The sequence below is a fragment of the Xenopus tropicalis genome, chromosome 4, assembly GCF_000004195.4.
Source record: "Xenopus tropicalis strain Nigerian chromosome 4, UCB_Xtro_10.0, whole genome shotgun sequence".
Taxonomy (NCBI): Eukaryota; Metazoa; Chordata; class Amphibia; order Anura; family Pipidae; genus Xenopus; species Xenopus tropicalis.
This window is the reverse complement of record NC_030680.2, coordinates 131,331,932-131,345,933: the sequence shown is the minus strand read 5'-3', so window position 1 is coordinate 131,345,933 and position 14,002 is coordinate 131,331,932. Positions and strand designations below refer to the sequence as shown.

Genomic DNA, 14,002 nt, shown 5'->3' with positions numbered 1-14,002 from the left:
AGATAATGCAGACGTTCTGCCTTTTGTCCATGGTTCTGAATAAGATAAAAAGTGCATTTCTGCTTCCTAAAGGCGCTGGAGGGGTTAAAGTTCTCTGGTTTCATAAACATTGAGTGGACACAGGTTCCATGCAGCTACTGCAGTCAGTACGTTTCCTCCTCACTGAGCGTGAAAGGGTTTATAAGAGAGAAATAAAAAAGCCCCTCAGTCACAGGTTAGTCAAGCAAAAGTGCCATTTAGGTGGAGAAATGTGCAGCCCATGCTTGTAGCTACCGGTGTGCCGCACCACTGGCTTCAGCTTCCTTACAGTAATGAGTCTGTCACCAAATTGCATAACCATAACAAGAGGAATTGGGGCAGAGGATGATACTGTATGTGTAACCTGCATCACCGGGGTCTGAGGCACATCCCAGCCAAATAAATACAGTTTGTAACAAGAGTGGCATGATGTGCTTTATTGCAGAATCAGAACCATGGTATAGGCTTGGGATCCCCCCTTAAACATGAAGAAGAATTTTGCTCTGAAAGTAAGCAGCTGATTGGCTGTAGAATTTGCCACATTAGAAATTCTGTTTGGTCAGTGGATGGCAAAATGCAAAACCCTATTGAAGTTTGTAGAGTGGTAGAGGTCATAATGGGGGACACCCTTTCCTAGGTGGCCTACAGGGGATAACATCTGCTCAATCAGGGCTTTTTAAATGAATAATGAAATGTGCAGCATTTGCCTAGGGCTGCCAGGACAGGGGGCCCACTGTCAGACTTGCATCTAGTATAGCCCATTGTGTCATTATGATTTATCAGCTTTGATTGCTTTGGGTCCAGGGCACCAGGGGAACATATCTACTAATAAGCACAACCATTTCTTCAATGCTGGCCTTATACTGAAGTTCCCCAGCTTGAAGTTGGTTCTATAAGACATGTCTTAGGGCATTTGGGGCCTACCAATGAGATCTTTGCACTGGGCTTTGCACAGATATCTTAAAGTGATACTCAGCGATTTCCCCAGAGCTAGGAAGGGAGTTTGGGAGCTGCTGGCTTTTGAGTAAGTTGTAGACAAATGCCCTAAGCTGGTATGTCATGACTATCCAGTAAATGCTAATGAATACAAGAGAAAATGAAGATAAAAAAGACCAAGCAGCTGGAGATATATGGTGCTTTGGATTTGTGCCTTTATTGCAGCCGACTGGAATGGGAAGTGCATAACTTCCTTGCTGAAATCCATCCCATGTTTGAGCACTTGGGCTAACATTAGCATTAGGGGGAGATAACACAGACCTCTCGGCCACAGACAGATCCTTATTCAGTGGGATTGCCCAGCCAGTCAGATCTATGTCTAAGTGAGTCCAAAACAGATACTTATTTTTAAACAAATATGGGCCACTGGATTGGATATGAGTTGGTGACTGGAAGAATATTCCAAAAAGGTATTCTAAAATAGACATGGCTAATTGGAGAGTTACAGGATAAAGAAGGGTAAGATATAGTGATTAATGTACCACCTATTGTACAATATAAAGATAAGTCGCAAGGAGTTTGTGACCACATAAAGGTACAAGGCCAAAGGCTGAGTAATTTTACAAGGGTCATGGAGGTGACTTCTAATATCCACATATTTCATAGCAGGGGGTACTTTATTTATTATAATATACATGTTTCAGTAATTCATGTGACCCAAATTACATTATAACTGATGATATCACTAAGCATTACTTATAAGGATATATTTTATAGAATATCTATGGCGCTTGTGTATTATATATTGCTCATTCCTTAATTGTTTTAACAGCTCATGGTAGGGGACCTTTGAATGTAAGCAGTCTGGCTTTATTAAAAAGAAACAGTATTCAATATTCAATGTTCAGTATGGCCCATAGGCATACAGGAGATTAAAAACCTTTTTAGGTTTTCATTGCATTCTGGTTGCACCAGAGTTCTCTGATTCTGATCTGTGGCCTGGCCATAAATGTCCCTGCTGGAGATCAAGCTAAAACCCCATTGTTGAGAACCCCATAGCCATAGTGGGTAAGTCTTGGCAGGGAATTATAGACTTTTAGTTGTTCTTTGCTCTAAACTTTAATGGGTTTATGTGATATGTGACACCAGATATCATGAAACACCAGGGAGCTGCCTTCCTAAATGCAATCTGCATGCACATTAATGATAAACATAATGCAATATTTGTAGGGAAGTTCTTCCCTGATGAGAGGTGAGCGTCTGCAAAATGGAAGCTTCTAAATAAGATGAGACATGCTATCCGGCGAATCCCCTCTCAGCTATTCCCAGCTGTTGGATGCTCGGCCGTTGAAGTAATTCGATGCACATCTGCTGGTGGCTGTAACCTATCAATGTCCAAAGCTCTATAATAAATAGTAGGGTGTATACATGAAAATGCAAACTACGTGCAAATAATGGCAGCAAAGAGGGTAATGCTCAATAGAGTTTCCAGTCTAAAAGATTCTGAAGAGCTAGTAGCCATACTACTCGGGTAGCAAGTTTGTAGACCTTTGCACCTTTGGAGGTAGTAAATATGTTTAGTCTATAGCATACCTGCAACTAAAATAAACATTAAGGGGGGGTTATGTAATAAAAAGCACTATGTTTGCCCAGGAGCAGTAACCCATAGCAGCCAATCAGCAAAACTGTCTCCAAAACTAGCCCCCCAGTGCCAAATGGTATTACGGTTATATAGGTGTATGGTGAATGTAAGGGCTGGGAATTGTTCCAGACTAGGGCCCACCTCCAGGTCAAATTGCAATAAATGAGGACTTATACTTGCAGAGGGTCATACTGTTACCCAATAGAGTTTGATTACAGAGAGCAATAAGTGCAGCACAGATTTAGCCCAAAGTCCAGACAATCTCCATGCTATAATATTATAAACCGCCATGAAGCTCCAGCCCCAGATGGAATGTCTGGTACAGTAAGCGCGAGGGAGTCTTGCTGGGTCCTGCGGACGCTGGAGATTCCCTGCTGTTTAAGATAATATACAGCGCAGTACAAATGCTGAATCTTTTAACATTTTTACATTTAGGAAAATATTTGTACAGTGCTAATGAACCCACATAGTAACTTTTTCCACTTTATTTTAGTTTCCCCTTTATAATAACTGCTTACTGTTAATGAAGGGCATGATTTCCCCCTAAAAATAAATATAATAACAGCCAGCCATTGATTAGGCAGTCAGATTACTCTGTGAGGAAGTGTTTTTTTAAAATCCTGACCTAATACAGCCGTGCCGAGCGAGTTATTGTAAGATGTTGGAGTTGGCCCGTGGATGTGATTGTTTCCCTAGTGAAAGCTGATCCTGAGTTAGAGACGTGCGATACAGAGTGCAGTGCTCTATACAGGAGAGCGACATGAAACTGGGTTCTGCCTGGGCCCAGTCTGCACCTTATTCTATGTAGGCTAGAGCGTCTCCGGTAGTAATCAGCCAATCTGTCCTGTTTCACGAAAATTCACAAACCCACAGGAAAATTTGAGAAACAGCAAAAATTCATGTTTTTTCACATCAACTTTTCCCCTGCAGACAACATTGGGGTCAATGGGTATTTTGTTGTTGTGTTTTTTCGTTTTTGCGGTGAAATTTTGCAGTGGTTTTGCAAAAATATTTCCTGATGGCAAATTTCACAGTGTATCCATGCCTGGCAAAGGTTTCCTCATCACTAAACTCCGGTACCGGTTACATAAATCACAGTGTCCCTGTAGCTTCCTTGCCCGGTGCCAGGGGTATTAAGTCACCTTTAAATCACAGAGACCAGGAAAAACCAGGCAGTCTGGATCCAAACCAGGGCCAACCCCACATGCAGTGCTTCCATGACTTTAACTAGGATTGTGTAGTGTTGCCACCATGCCAATGTTATTAATGAAAAAAGCTAAAAATATAGGAAGGCTGGTATTTTTTTCCAGAAAAGATGGCAACCCTAGGAGTGCGCCAAATAATAATCCATCATTTTTGGATGTGACAATATATCAGATCACACATAAAAGATTCATTTAAAAACCTAAATTGCCTATTCAAACTTGAGCAAAATTCTAAGGGAAAAAAATTTAATGGGGGAAAAGTTTTGGTTTCAGTCTCATTCTGATTTGGTTCTGCTGAACACCAAGAATTTGGCCAAATTTCACTACTGCAAAAAGAACTGCATTCTCAACTGTATTCTTAACTTTTACACAAAATTTGCTTTGGGTTATTTGCCAACCTTTCACATCATCTGCCATTTTTTGGTTACTTATAGTGACTGTGCCCTGGGCCAGAACTAGTTGTAGGCCGGATAGGCATGTCCCTAGGGTGATTTTTTTTGGAGGGGAGGGTGCATAGTTGGGGGACTATTCTGAGTTCTGAAGTGAGCTACTAGCTGGGAGGGAGTGAGCGACTGTCAGTAGGGAATGTGAGAAGGACTGATTGGGGAGGTGTGTGGCAATGGCTGGGGTGTGAGCAGTGGGAGGCTAGTAAGGTGCTGGCCTTGAGTGCCAATATTACTTGGACCAGTTTTGACTGTGCACCAACCACACAGCATATCCTTAGCTACACTGCATATCCTTAGGTACACTGCATATCGTTAGCTACACTGCTTATCCTTAGCTACACTGCATATTGTTAGTTACACTGCATACCCTTAGCTACACTGCATATCATTAGCTACACTACATATCCTTAGCTACACTGCATATCCTTAGGTACACTGCATATCGTTAGCTACACTGCTTATCCTTAGCTACACTGCATATTGTTAGTTACACTGCATACCCTTAGCTACACTGCATATCATTAGCTACACTACATATCCTTAGCTACACTGCATATCGTTAGTTACACTGCATACCCTTAGCTACACTGCATATCATTAGCTACACTGCATATCCTTAGCTACACTGCATATCGTTAGCTACACTGCATACCCTTAGCTACACTGCATGTCGTTAGCTACACTGCATATCCTTAGCTACACTGCATATCGTTAGCTACACTGCATATCCTTAGCCACACTGCATACCCTTAGCTAAACTGCATACCCTTAGCTAAACTGCATGCCCTTAGCTACACTGCATATCCTTAGCTACACTGCATATCCTTAGCTACACTGCATACCCTTAGCTACACTGCATATCGTTAGCTACACTGCATACCCTTAGCTACACTGCATACCCTTAGCTACACTGCATATCCTTAGCTACACTGCATATCCTTAGCTACACGGCATATCCTTAGCTACACTGCATATCCTTAGCTACACTGCATACTCTTAGCTACACTGCATACCCTTAGCTACACTGCATACTCTTAGCTACACTGCATACCCTTAGCTACACTGCATATCGTTAGCTACACTGCATATCCTTAGCTACACTGCATACCCTTAGCTACACTGCATATCGTTAGCTACACTGCATATCCTTAGCTACACTGCATATCCTTAGCTTCACTGCATATCCTTAGCTACACTGCATACCCTTAGCTACATTGCATACCCTTAGCTACACTGCATATCATTAGCTACACTGCATATCATTAGCCACACTGCATACCAGTAGCTACACTGCATACCCTTAGCTACACTGCATATCGTTAGCTACACTGCATATCCTTAGCTACACTGCATACCCTTAGCTACACTGCATATCGGTAGCTACACTGCATATCCTTAGCTACACTGCATATCCTTAGCTTCACTGCATATCCTTAGCTACACTGCATACCCTTAGCTACACTGCATACCCTTAGCTACACTGCATACCCTTAGCTACACTGCATATCATTAGCTACACTGCATATCGTTAGCCACACTGCATATCCTTAGCTACACTGCATATCCTTAGGTACACTGCATACCCTTAGCTACACTGCATACCCTTAGCTACACTGCATATCCTTAGCTACACTGTATATCCACAGCTTAACATTGATTTGACACTTTAGACAATGCTTAGGGCAGTGACACACAGGGAGATTAGTCACCACGTTACGTCACGGGCGACTAATCTCCCCGCAATGCCATCCCAACGGCTAGAATGTAAATTGCCGGTGGGATGGCATATGCGGTGCCATGATTTGCCAAAGTCACCGAACTTGCCTTGAGAGGAAACTTTGGGCGACTTCGCAGCAAATCGCGGCACCATTGCGGGGAGATTAGTCGCCTGCGACAACAAAGATTTGTCGCATGGCATCTAATCTCCCCGTGTGTCTTAGGGCCACACCACTCTAGTTTCTGGACACACACACGTCTGCATGGGTGCTGCCGGAGGCACTGTATATGCGCTAAGGTACAAAAAAGTGACATTGTATGTTCTGTATTCACTTTCAGCCAGGGCACAGCATCGCGACTAGAGCAACACCAAGCGGCAGATATATCAAAATGTGAGATCAGAGCCCACCACATAAATATTCATCCATTTCCTATTCATTCCTAAGGGGTTTTTTAGAAGTATATTTATTACATGAACTCTAACTTTCACTCATTAATAAATACATTTCTAAAAAACCCATAGGGATGAATAGAAAGTGGGTGAATATTTCTGTGCTGAGCTCTAATTTCAAGCTTTGAGATATACCTGTCCTGCAGGTAGGATTCTGCCCATATCCAGGGGCTCTGTCTGGGAGGGGACCTTGTTTACTATAACCTCCTGCCCAGTGATGCCTGTTACGTACTTGCTTTCTCTCCCTTTCACCAGAAACCATGTAACATCTCCCAAACACATTTATCACTAGGTAACGCTTATCCACCGTGACACTCACACCATAAGGCCATGTAGCATGCAAACAGCAGAGTCACTTTGCAGCCGAAATGGCAAAAAAAGGAAGGAAAAATGGCTGAAGCCACAGATCCTGTAGAACATATGGTGCTGGAATGCACCGTCTCCAGCCAGAGAAAGTGTCTGCTGACGAGTCCAAAACACATATTTGAAACAGTGTTGTTTTCCTGGCTCTTAATATCCTCCTTCCTTGGAAAAAAAGACAATTATCTGCCTTATATAGTCCTTGCCTTGTACTGTCTTTAATTTCTGTGTGTTTAATGCGTTAAAATAACTATTACCAGCATTGCTGTCTCTATATTGCTATAGGATTTGTACTGGGAATAATAAATGTTTTGTTGTTATTGCGTCATTATCTGAATTGGATTAGTCTATATACTGTAGTCAGCGGACTGCTAAAGCACAAATTGGAGCACACTGCCATCTACAGGGCTCACAGGGAAATTCCTTTGCTGCAGCCTGTTGCTGGCAGAACAGACAAACTTAAAAAATAGGGCATGCCGCATTTGTGCACTTTTAGATAAAATGACTGGGGGCCCTAAAGTTAAGGGTTGTCACATTTTTAGAACTGAGATAATAACCTAACTCTAACTCGTAACCAAGAACTATTTTTACTGTTTAATAAGATGCCAGCCAGGTGGCAACCCTTTTGCTGATTCATATATTATTGCATTTATAGGCTGTAATTGCATTATATTTTTTATATTATCTACTACTGCATCCGTGGCCTAAAGGGCATATAAACCCTATATTTTCTTACCATGTATACAGTATAAGTTGGGCACATCTCCCCAACCCAAACTGCTTAATATGTATTGCATATATCCCTATGTTCACCAGCACCATCATGTTTTTACAAAACAAACAGGAGCTTCCCCCCCCCCATGGGCACTTTCCCTCCAACATCATCAGTGATATTTACATCTGCAAAAAGGACATGTGCACTGTTAAGTTTAGGCAATGAAGAAGGCAGGCTTACACAGGCAGAACTTCCTTTGATAAAAAGTCTTGCTTGGACTGAGCATAGCAATAGTTAGGCTGAACTCAGGAGAGGAGGTTAGAAGAAAAACATGTTACTTCAGCTAGAGCATAGAGTTTCTATGAAAACCAGCAAAGCCATATCCTTATTGGCTGCTAGACTGGATGGCGTGTTTAGTAACCTTAGTTGAGAAGAACTGAGCATGCTCAGTAGCCAAAGCCAATTCCTAAGGGAGGGGGCTGAGTGGGTTAGAGGAGGAGTAGGACCCCTAAGTGATGAAGGGGAGGCTGCAGCCTTACTATTAACTTTTTTTTTTTTTTTACAAATGATTTGGCACATTGCTGAATCAGATTACATTGAATTCATAGTCTTTCAAATTGCAGTGCATTCCCAGGCTCCCATACGCTCATATGCTGCCTGTCACATTACATTATATTCTCCAGGCTCTGAGCACAGGAAAATCTAACATTGTTTGTAGAATGGAAAGGCTCAGCTCTGTACTCACCTCTTGGGAATGGAACACTATGAGAGAGAATCTTTGCAAGAAAAATCAATTTGGGCCACAGACTTTATCTTGGCATTACTGATTGGAACGGGTCCTGTTTCTTTGGATTGTAGAACACAGAACACCCACCTTTTGACCTACATGGATTAGTGCTGTCAGTGATGATGCCATATTGTCACCATGGCAACAACAGGGCTGCCACTATGCACCTTTTTCTTCCTTGATAATGGGTCATACAGATCCCGCTTCTGCATTCCTGCCATTAAATGGTTTCCTATAAAATAATAATCCATAAGTATCCATATGAACACCACTAACCAACACTAAACAGCTAGGATTACTTTAGCATGTATAAATAACTAACAAATAGTGTTCCCTTATTGTCATCAGCCTTGGTCTAAAGTGAATTTTCATCCATAGAGCACCCTGGTGGCTCATTAGTTACAAGTACTTTAGTGTGCTGGGGCCCAGTGTTTGATTCCCGCCAGGCCACTATCAGTAAAGAATGTATTTGTTCTCCCCATGTCTGTATGGGTTTTCTCCAGGTTCCCTGGCTTCCTCCCATAATCCGAAAACATATAGGCAGGTTGATTGGCTTCTGATTAGTGATAAGCAAATCTGTCCCGTTTCACTTTGCTGAAAAATTAACAAATCATTGAAAAGATTCAAGAAATGGTGAAAAGTTTGCGAAACGCCGAAATTTTTTGTGAAGTTTTGCACTGTTTCCCAAAAAAATCTGTCAAAGGCAAAACACAGAAATTTGCCGCAAATCCATGCCTGCCAAAAAATTACACTCAGTGCTACTTCTGATATAATTGATCATAGTGTGTGATTGTAACAGGGCTGGCCTTAGGCCAAATGAATCTCTTGGGCACCATGCCCACAGGGGGGAGGTCAACACAGTGGCATTACCTCCTAGCACCGGAGTGCTTGTCACTAGGGTTCCCACCCTGCCAGTATTTAACCATCCCAGCCAGTGAATCACCAGCTAGGGCCAGGGCTGGAATTACAGATTTACCCGCAATGTGATTACCAGTAAATTTGTAATACTTGTATCCCTTCCCTGACCCTCTTTGCTGCTGGATTCTGCCTTAAAAGCATCGTCCCTGCCCATTCCCCATCCCACCCTGCCCATTCCCCATCCCACCCTGCCCATTCCCCATCCCACCCTGCCCATTCCCCATCCCACCCTGCCCATTCCCCATCCCACCCTGCCCATTCCCCATCCCACCCTGCCCATTCCCCATCCCACTCTGCCCATTCCCCATCCCACTCTGCCCATTCCCCATCCCACCCTGCCCATTCCCCATCCCACCCTGCCCATTCCCCATCCCACCCTGCCCATTCCCCATCCCACTCTGCCCATTCCCCATCCCACCCTGCCCATTCCCCATCCCACTCTGCCCATTCCCCATCCCACTCTGCCCATTCCCCATCCCACCCTGCCCATTCCCCATCCCACTCTGCCCATTCCCCATCCCACTCTGCCCATTCCCCATCCCACTCTGCCCATTCCCCATCCCACTCTGCCCATTCCCCATCCCACCCTGCCCATTCCCCATCCCACTCTGCCCATTCCCCATCCCACCCTGCCCATTCCCCATCCCACTCTGCCCATTCCCCATCCCACCCTGCCCATTCCCCATCCCACCCTGCCCATTCCCCATCCCACTTTGCCAATTTCTCTCACCTGAAGGCTTATTTAATTACAGGCTGGCAACATAAGACCAGTGGATTGTAGCATAAAGGCCATTGGATTGTAAGTTCCACTGGGGCAGGGAATGATGTTTAATCTCAGTAAATTGTTGAAATATGTTGTCACTACATAAATGAAGGACAGTAATAAATCAGATGATAAATAATAGCTACTTGTATCTCTACATCCACATTTTCCTTAAAGGGAGTGCAGCATACATAATTAATAGCCTTTAATTAAAATACTCTGTTTTCTTTCTTTTAATAGCTCTCCTTTTCCCATGCAAATCTGAAGTGAAGTAATTAGCTGATGAATTTGCCTTTCATTGGCTATTATCTCTAGATTAACGGGCAGTTACATACCCAGCCAAGTTACTCCAACTGCCTAATAATAAATCACCCAGGGAAATGGGTTGGGTTCATAATAACGGCCCCTGCATTAGCAAAGCTGTAACTATTAAGCAATAACATTGGGATAATGTTCGGAAGAGATGATATCTTCTGTAAAACATGATTTTATTTGCAGTCGAAGCAGGGTCGGACTGGGGGGTGCAGGGCCCACCGGGGCTTCTGCCTCAGGGGCCCCTGCAACCCCCCCTAGAATAAACTTACCTGTGGCGCGTCGGGGGAGGGAGATGGCGGATTGCGGGGGTGCCCTGGGGGAGGGAGACGGCGGATTGCGGGGGTGCCCTGGGGGAGGGAGACGGCGGATTGCGGGGGTGCCCTGGGGGAGGGAGACGGCGGATTGCGGGGGTGCCCTGGGGGAGATCGGCCCAGTCCGACGCTAAGTCAAAAGCAACTGCTAATGTTTAGTTTGTTAGATCACTAATGAAACATTGGCATAGAAACAGAGTCCTTATCTAAATTTCTAATCATTGCTTTATATTGCGTATAGGAAAAGATAAAGGCAGATCACAATCATATACTCCTGTATGGTTTTAAAGGTGGGGCCTTACACATTAACCTTGCTGGCAAGGTGCCAAACAAGTGGATTGAGCCAATTTAATTATTTGGCCGTAGGGCCAATGAAATGAATTACAATGGTGGGTAAAGGAGCCAATGCGGTTCCCTATCTGACAGAAAAATCAAACCCAATTAACACCTGCCCGATTTTGGGGCAAATTTTGATAAGGGAGGGCCCCATGCACATCCATACATCATCTGCCTGTGAATGGCCATCTTTACCTCTTCTCTGTTTCTTGTGTAAATATATTTTATTATATATATAATTGTGCTTTCTAGTGTTAGTACTGTACAGCAGGGCACAATTGCCCATGGGCAGTAACCCATAGCAACCAATCAGGGAATTGCTTTTCTTATCCAGCAGCAGACTGGGACTCTATAGGATCTGGCAAATGCCAGAGGGGCTGCTGTAAGATGCCATAGACCAGTGATCCCCAACCAGTGGCTTGTGGGCAACATGTCTCTCACCAACCCTTTGGATTTTGCTCCCCGTGGCCTCAAAGCAGGTGCTTATTTTTTTAATTCCTGTTTAGGAGGCAAATTTGATTACATAAAACCAGGTGTAATATTGCCAAAAAGAGCTTTCCAGTCAACATAGGGGCTATCAAATAACCAATTATAGCTCTCATTGGCACCTCCAGGAGCTTTTTTCATGCTTGTGTTGCTCTCCAAAACTTTTTCCATTTGAATGTGCCTCACGGGTTTAAAAGATTGGGGATCCCTGCCATAGACAGTCACTATTTATTGGGCTGGTGGGGGGCTGTTTGGGCCTCTGGGTACTTGGAATGCCAGGGCCTATTTTGAATCCCAGCCCTTGCTGTAACCCTCTCTCTGTTCTCCGCAGACTCTCTGTTCATCATCGCCATGCTCCTGGGGAGTCTGAACAGCTGCTGCAACCCGTGGATCTACATGCTTTTCACTGGGCACCTCTTCCATGACCTTCTGCAGCGCTTTCTGTGCTGCTCCGCTCGTTACCTGAAGTCCAGCCAGCAGGGCAGCGACATGAGCACCAGCAGGAAAAGCAACTCTTCCACCTTCGTGCTCAGCCGCAAGAGTTCCAGCCAGAAGAGCATCACCCAACCTTCTATTGCCTGAGAGCCACAAACAAGCCCCTAAGACTGTTAGGAAGTGACTGTTCTGAGACTGGCAGTGGGGAGAGGGTCTGTGAGTGGTTTCAGTACAGGGAAGGAGTGGGCAGTATGAAGGCATCCTCTGTGCCCCTGCGGGCAGTAACTGCAGCTGCTGTACCACTTACTGTATAGCAGAGCTGCCATATTTCACCTATAATAATGAGCTTATTACTGGCAGCTGCTTCAGCAGTGAGACTGTCATACATTGGTTGTAGGAAAAGTACAGGGATGACGTGGGGGGACTGGGATCTGTCTCCAAAGCTGCTAAGAATATCATTCATTTCATAGTCGATGCTGACAGAAAGGGAAGCAGGAAAGCGAGCAGCTACTGCCGCACCAGGGATATGTATTTATGCAGGTGTAGGAGTGATGCTTTAAATCTCAGGATCTGGCGTAGCTACGGAACGAGACCGAGTACCACAATTAAACTAATAGGGGAGTCTTAAACCTGTGCCTCTCCATTGTCTTTGTGAAGCAACAACTCCCATAATGCCAAATCTGCACAAGGGATTCTGGGAATGCAACAGCTGCTAGAGAGGATAGTGGTGAGGTTCATTGATAATAACGTGGACTTTAACCCTTGAGGGACTAAACTGGCTTTGTCTTCTGTCATCCTTATGCATTTGTGTCCGTGGGAATACTTGTATTCCAATCTTATGTCCAAGAAAATTGTCTGATCCCCCAAACAGCCCATCTAACTGGCCTGTTTTCTACCACTGTGGTTCTGTTTCATCAACTTTCTGATTATTGCCATGTACCTCTGAGCCAAGTCAGAGTCACTTCCAGAATCAATTAAGTCCCATGTGACTTCTGATTTGAATCCAATTTGTCTCCCAACTGTCCTGATTTTTGTGGGACAGTCCCAATTTTAATAGCTCAGCCCACAAGCCTGCACTGAATGCCAAAAAAGATACAAAGTTTCTCAAACTTAATTAGATAAGTAGCTTTCGTCAGGAAGCCCAGAATACTCACCCCATTTGCTGAGATACAGGTGTAACTAATAAAAACAGGTCTCCTGGGGGAACTGAGACTTGCATCTTAAAGGAACAGTTCAGTGTAAAAATGAAACTAGGTAAATAGACAGACGGCGCAAAATAAAAAAAAAATTTCAATATAGTTAGTTAGGCAAACATGTAGTCTATAAAGGCTGGAGTGAGCAGATGTCTAACATAATACCCAGAACACTGCTTCCTTCTTTGCGGCTCTCTAAGCTGTTAGCAGTCAATCAGTCAATCAGTGACTTGAGGGGCAGCCAAATGGGACATAAATGTTCAGTTAGTTTGCTACTGAATCTGACCTGCATGTTCACAAACTAACTGAACAGTTATGTCCCATGTGGCCCCCCCTAAAGTCACTGACTGACTAACAGCTTAGAGAGCTGTAAAGGAGTAAGTAGAGTTCTGGCCATTATGTATAGACATCTGCCCACTCCAGCCTTTATAAATTACATTTTTGCCTAACTAACTATATGAGAAATATTAGTATAAGAGTATACTTGAATAGAAGATACTTACAAGGTAGGAATCTGGACTGGTCTCCTAGCAAGGTCATTTCAGGACACTACAGGCTTCTGCTGCCTGGCACACTACTACGTTTAGTCTAACAACCCTCCCAGGTTAGGTATTCCATAATTGTATGACACAACCACATATTTATATTTATAGTTTCCCTTGATAGCCCCAAACACACACCTCAGCCCAGATCTGCAAGTGACAGGTTGCTTATACCTGCAATGAATGAAACAATTATTGAAAGGCAGAGGGGAAAGTGACACTGGTTCCTACGCAGAAAGAAAGAATGTTTGTTCATCTTTTATAAAGCAGAGAAGTATATTTTGTAGAGTAATATATAGCAATCACACACATTTCACTCAGTGATCCCAGAGTCAGACAAGGGGCTGTCTATCTTTACCAATGGCTGCCCACCCCCAGCGGCCCCTCCAGCCTGGGGTAACTTGATTGGAAGTCGGATATTGTATCT

The 14,002-nt window shown here is 43.9% G+C and overlaps 1 protein-coding gene across 1 annotated transcript in view; it reads left to right on the top strand.

Moving 5' to 3' along the window:
• oxtr (oxytocin receptor) overlaps positions 1-12,928 on the top strand; it is a 45,116-nt gene extending 32,188 nt beyond the window's left edge. Inside the window, exon 2 of the mRNA XM_002936251.4 lies at positions 11,737-12,928. Coding sequence (XP_002936297.1) covers positions 11,737-11,987 — 251 coding nt within the window. The 3' untranslated portion in view covers positions 11,988-12,928. The remainder of the gene's footprint in view (positions 1-11,736) is intronic.
• The last annotated feature ends 1,074 nt before the right edge of the window (positions 12,929-14,002 follow it).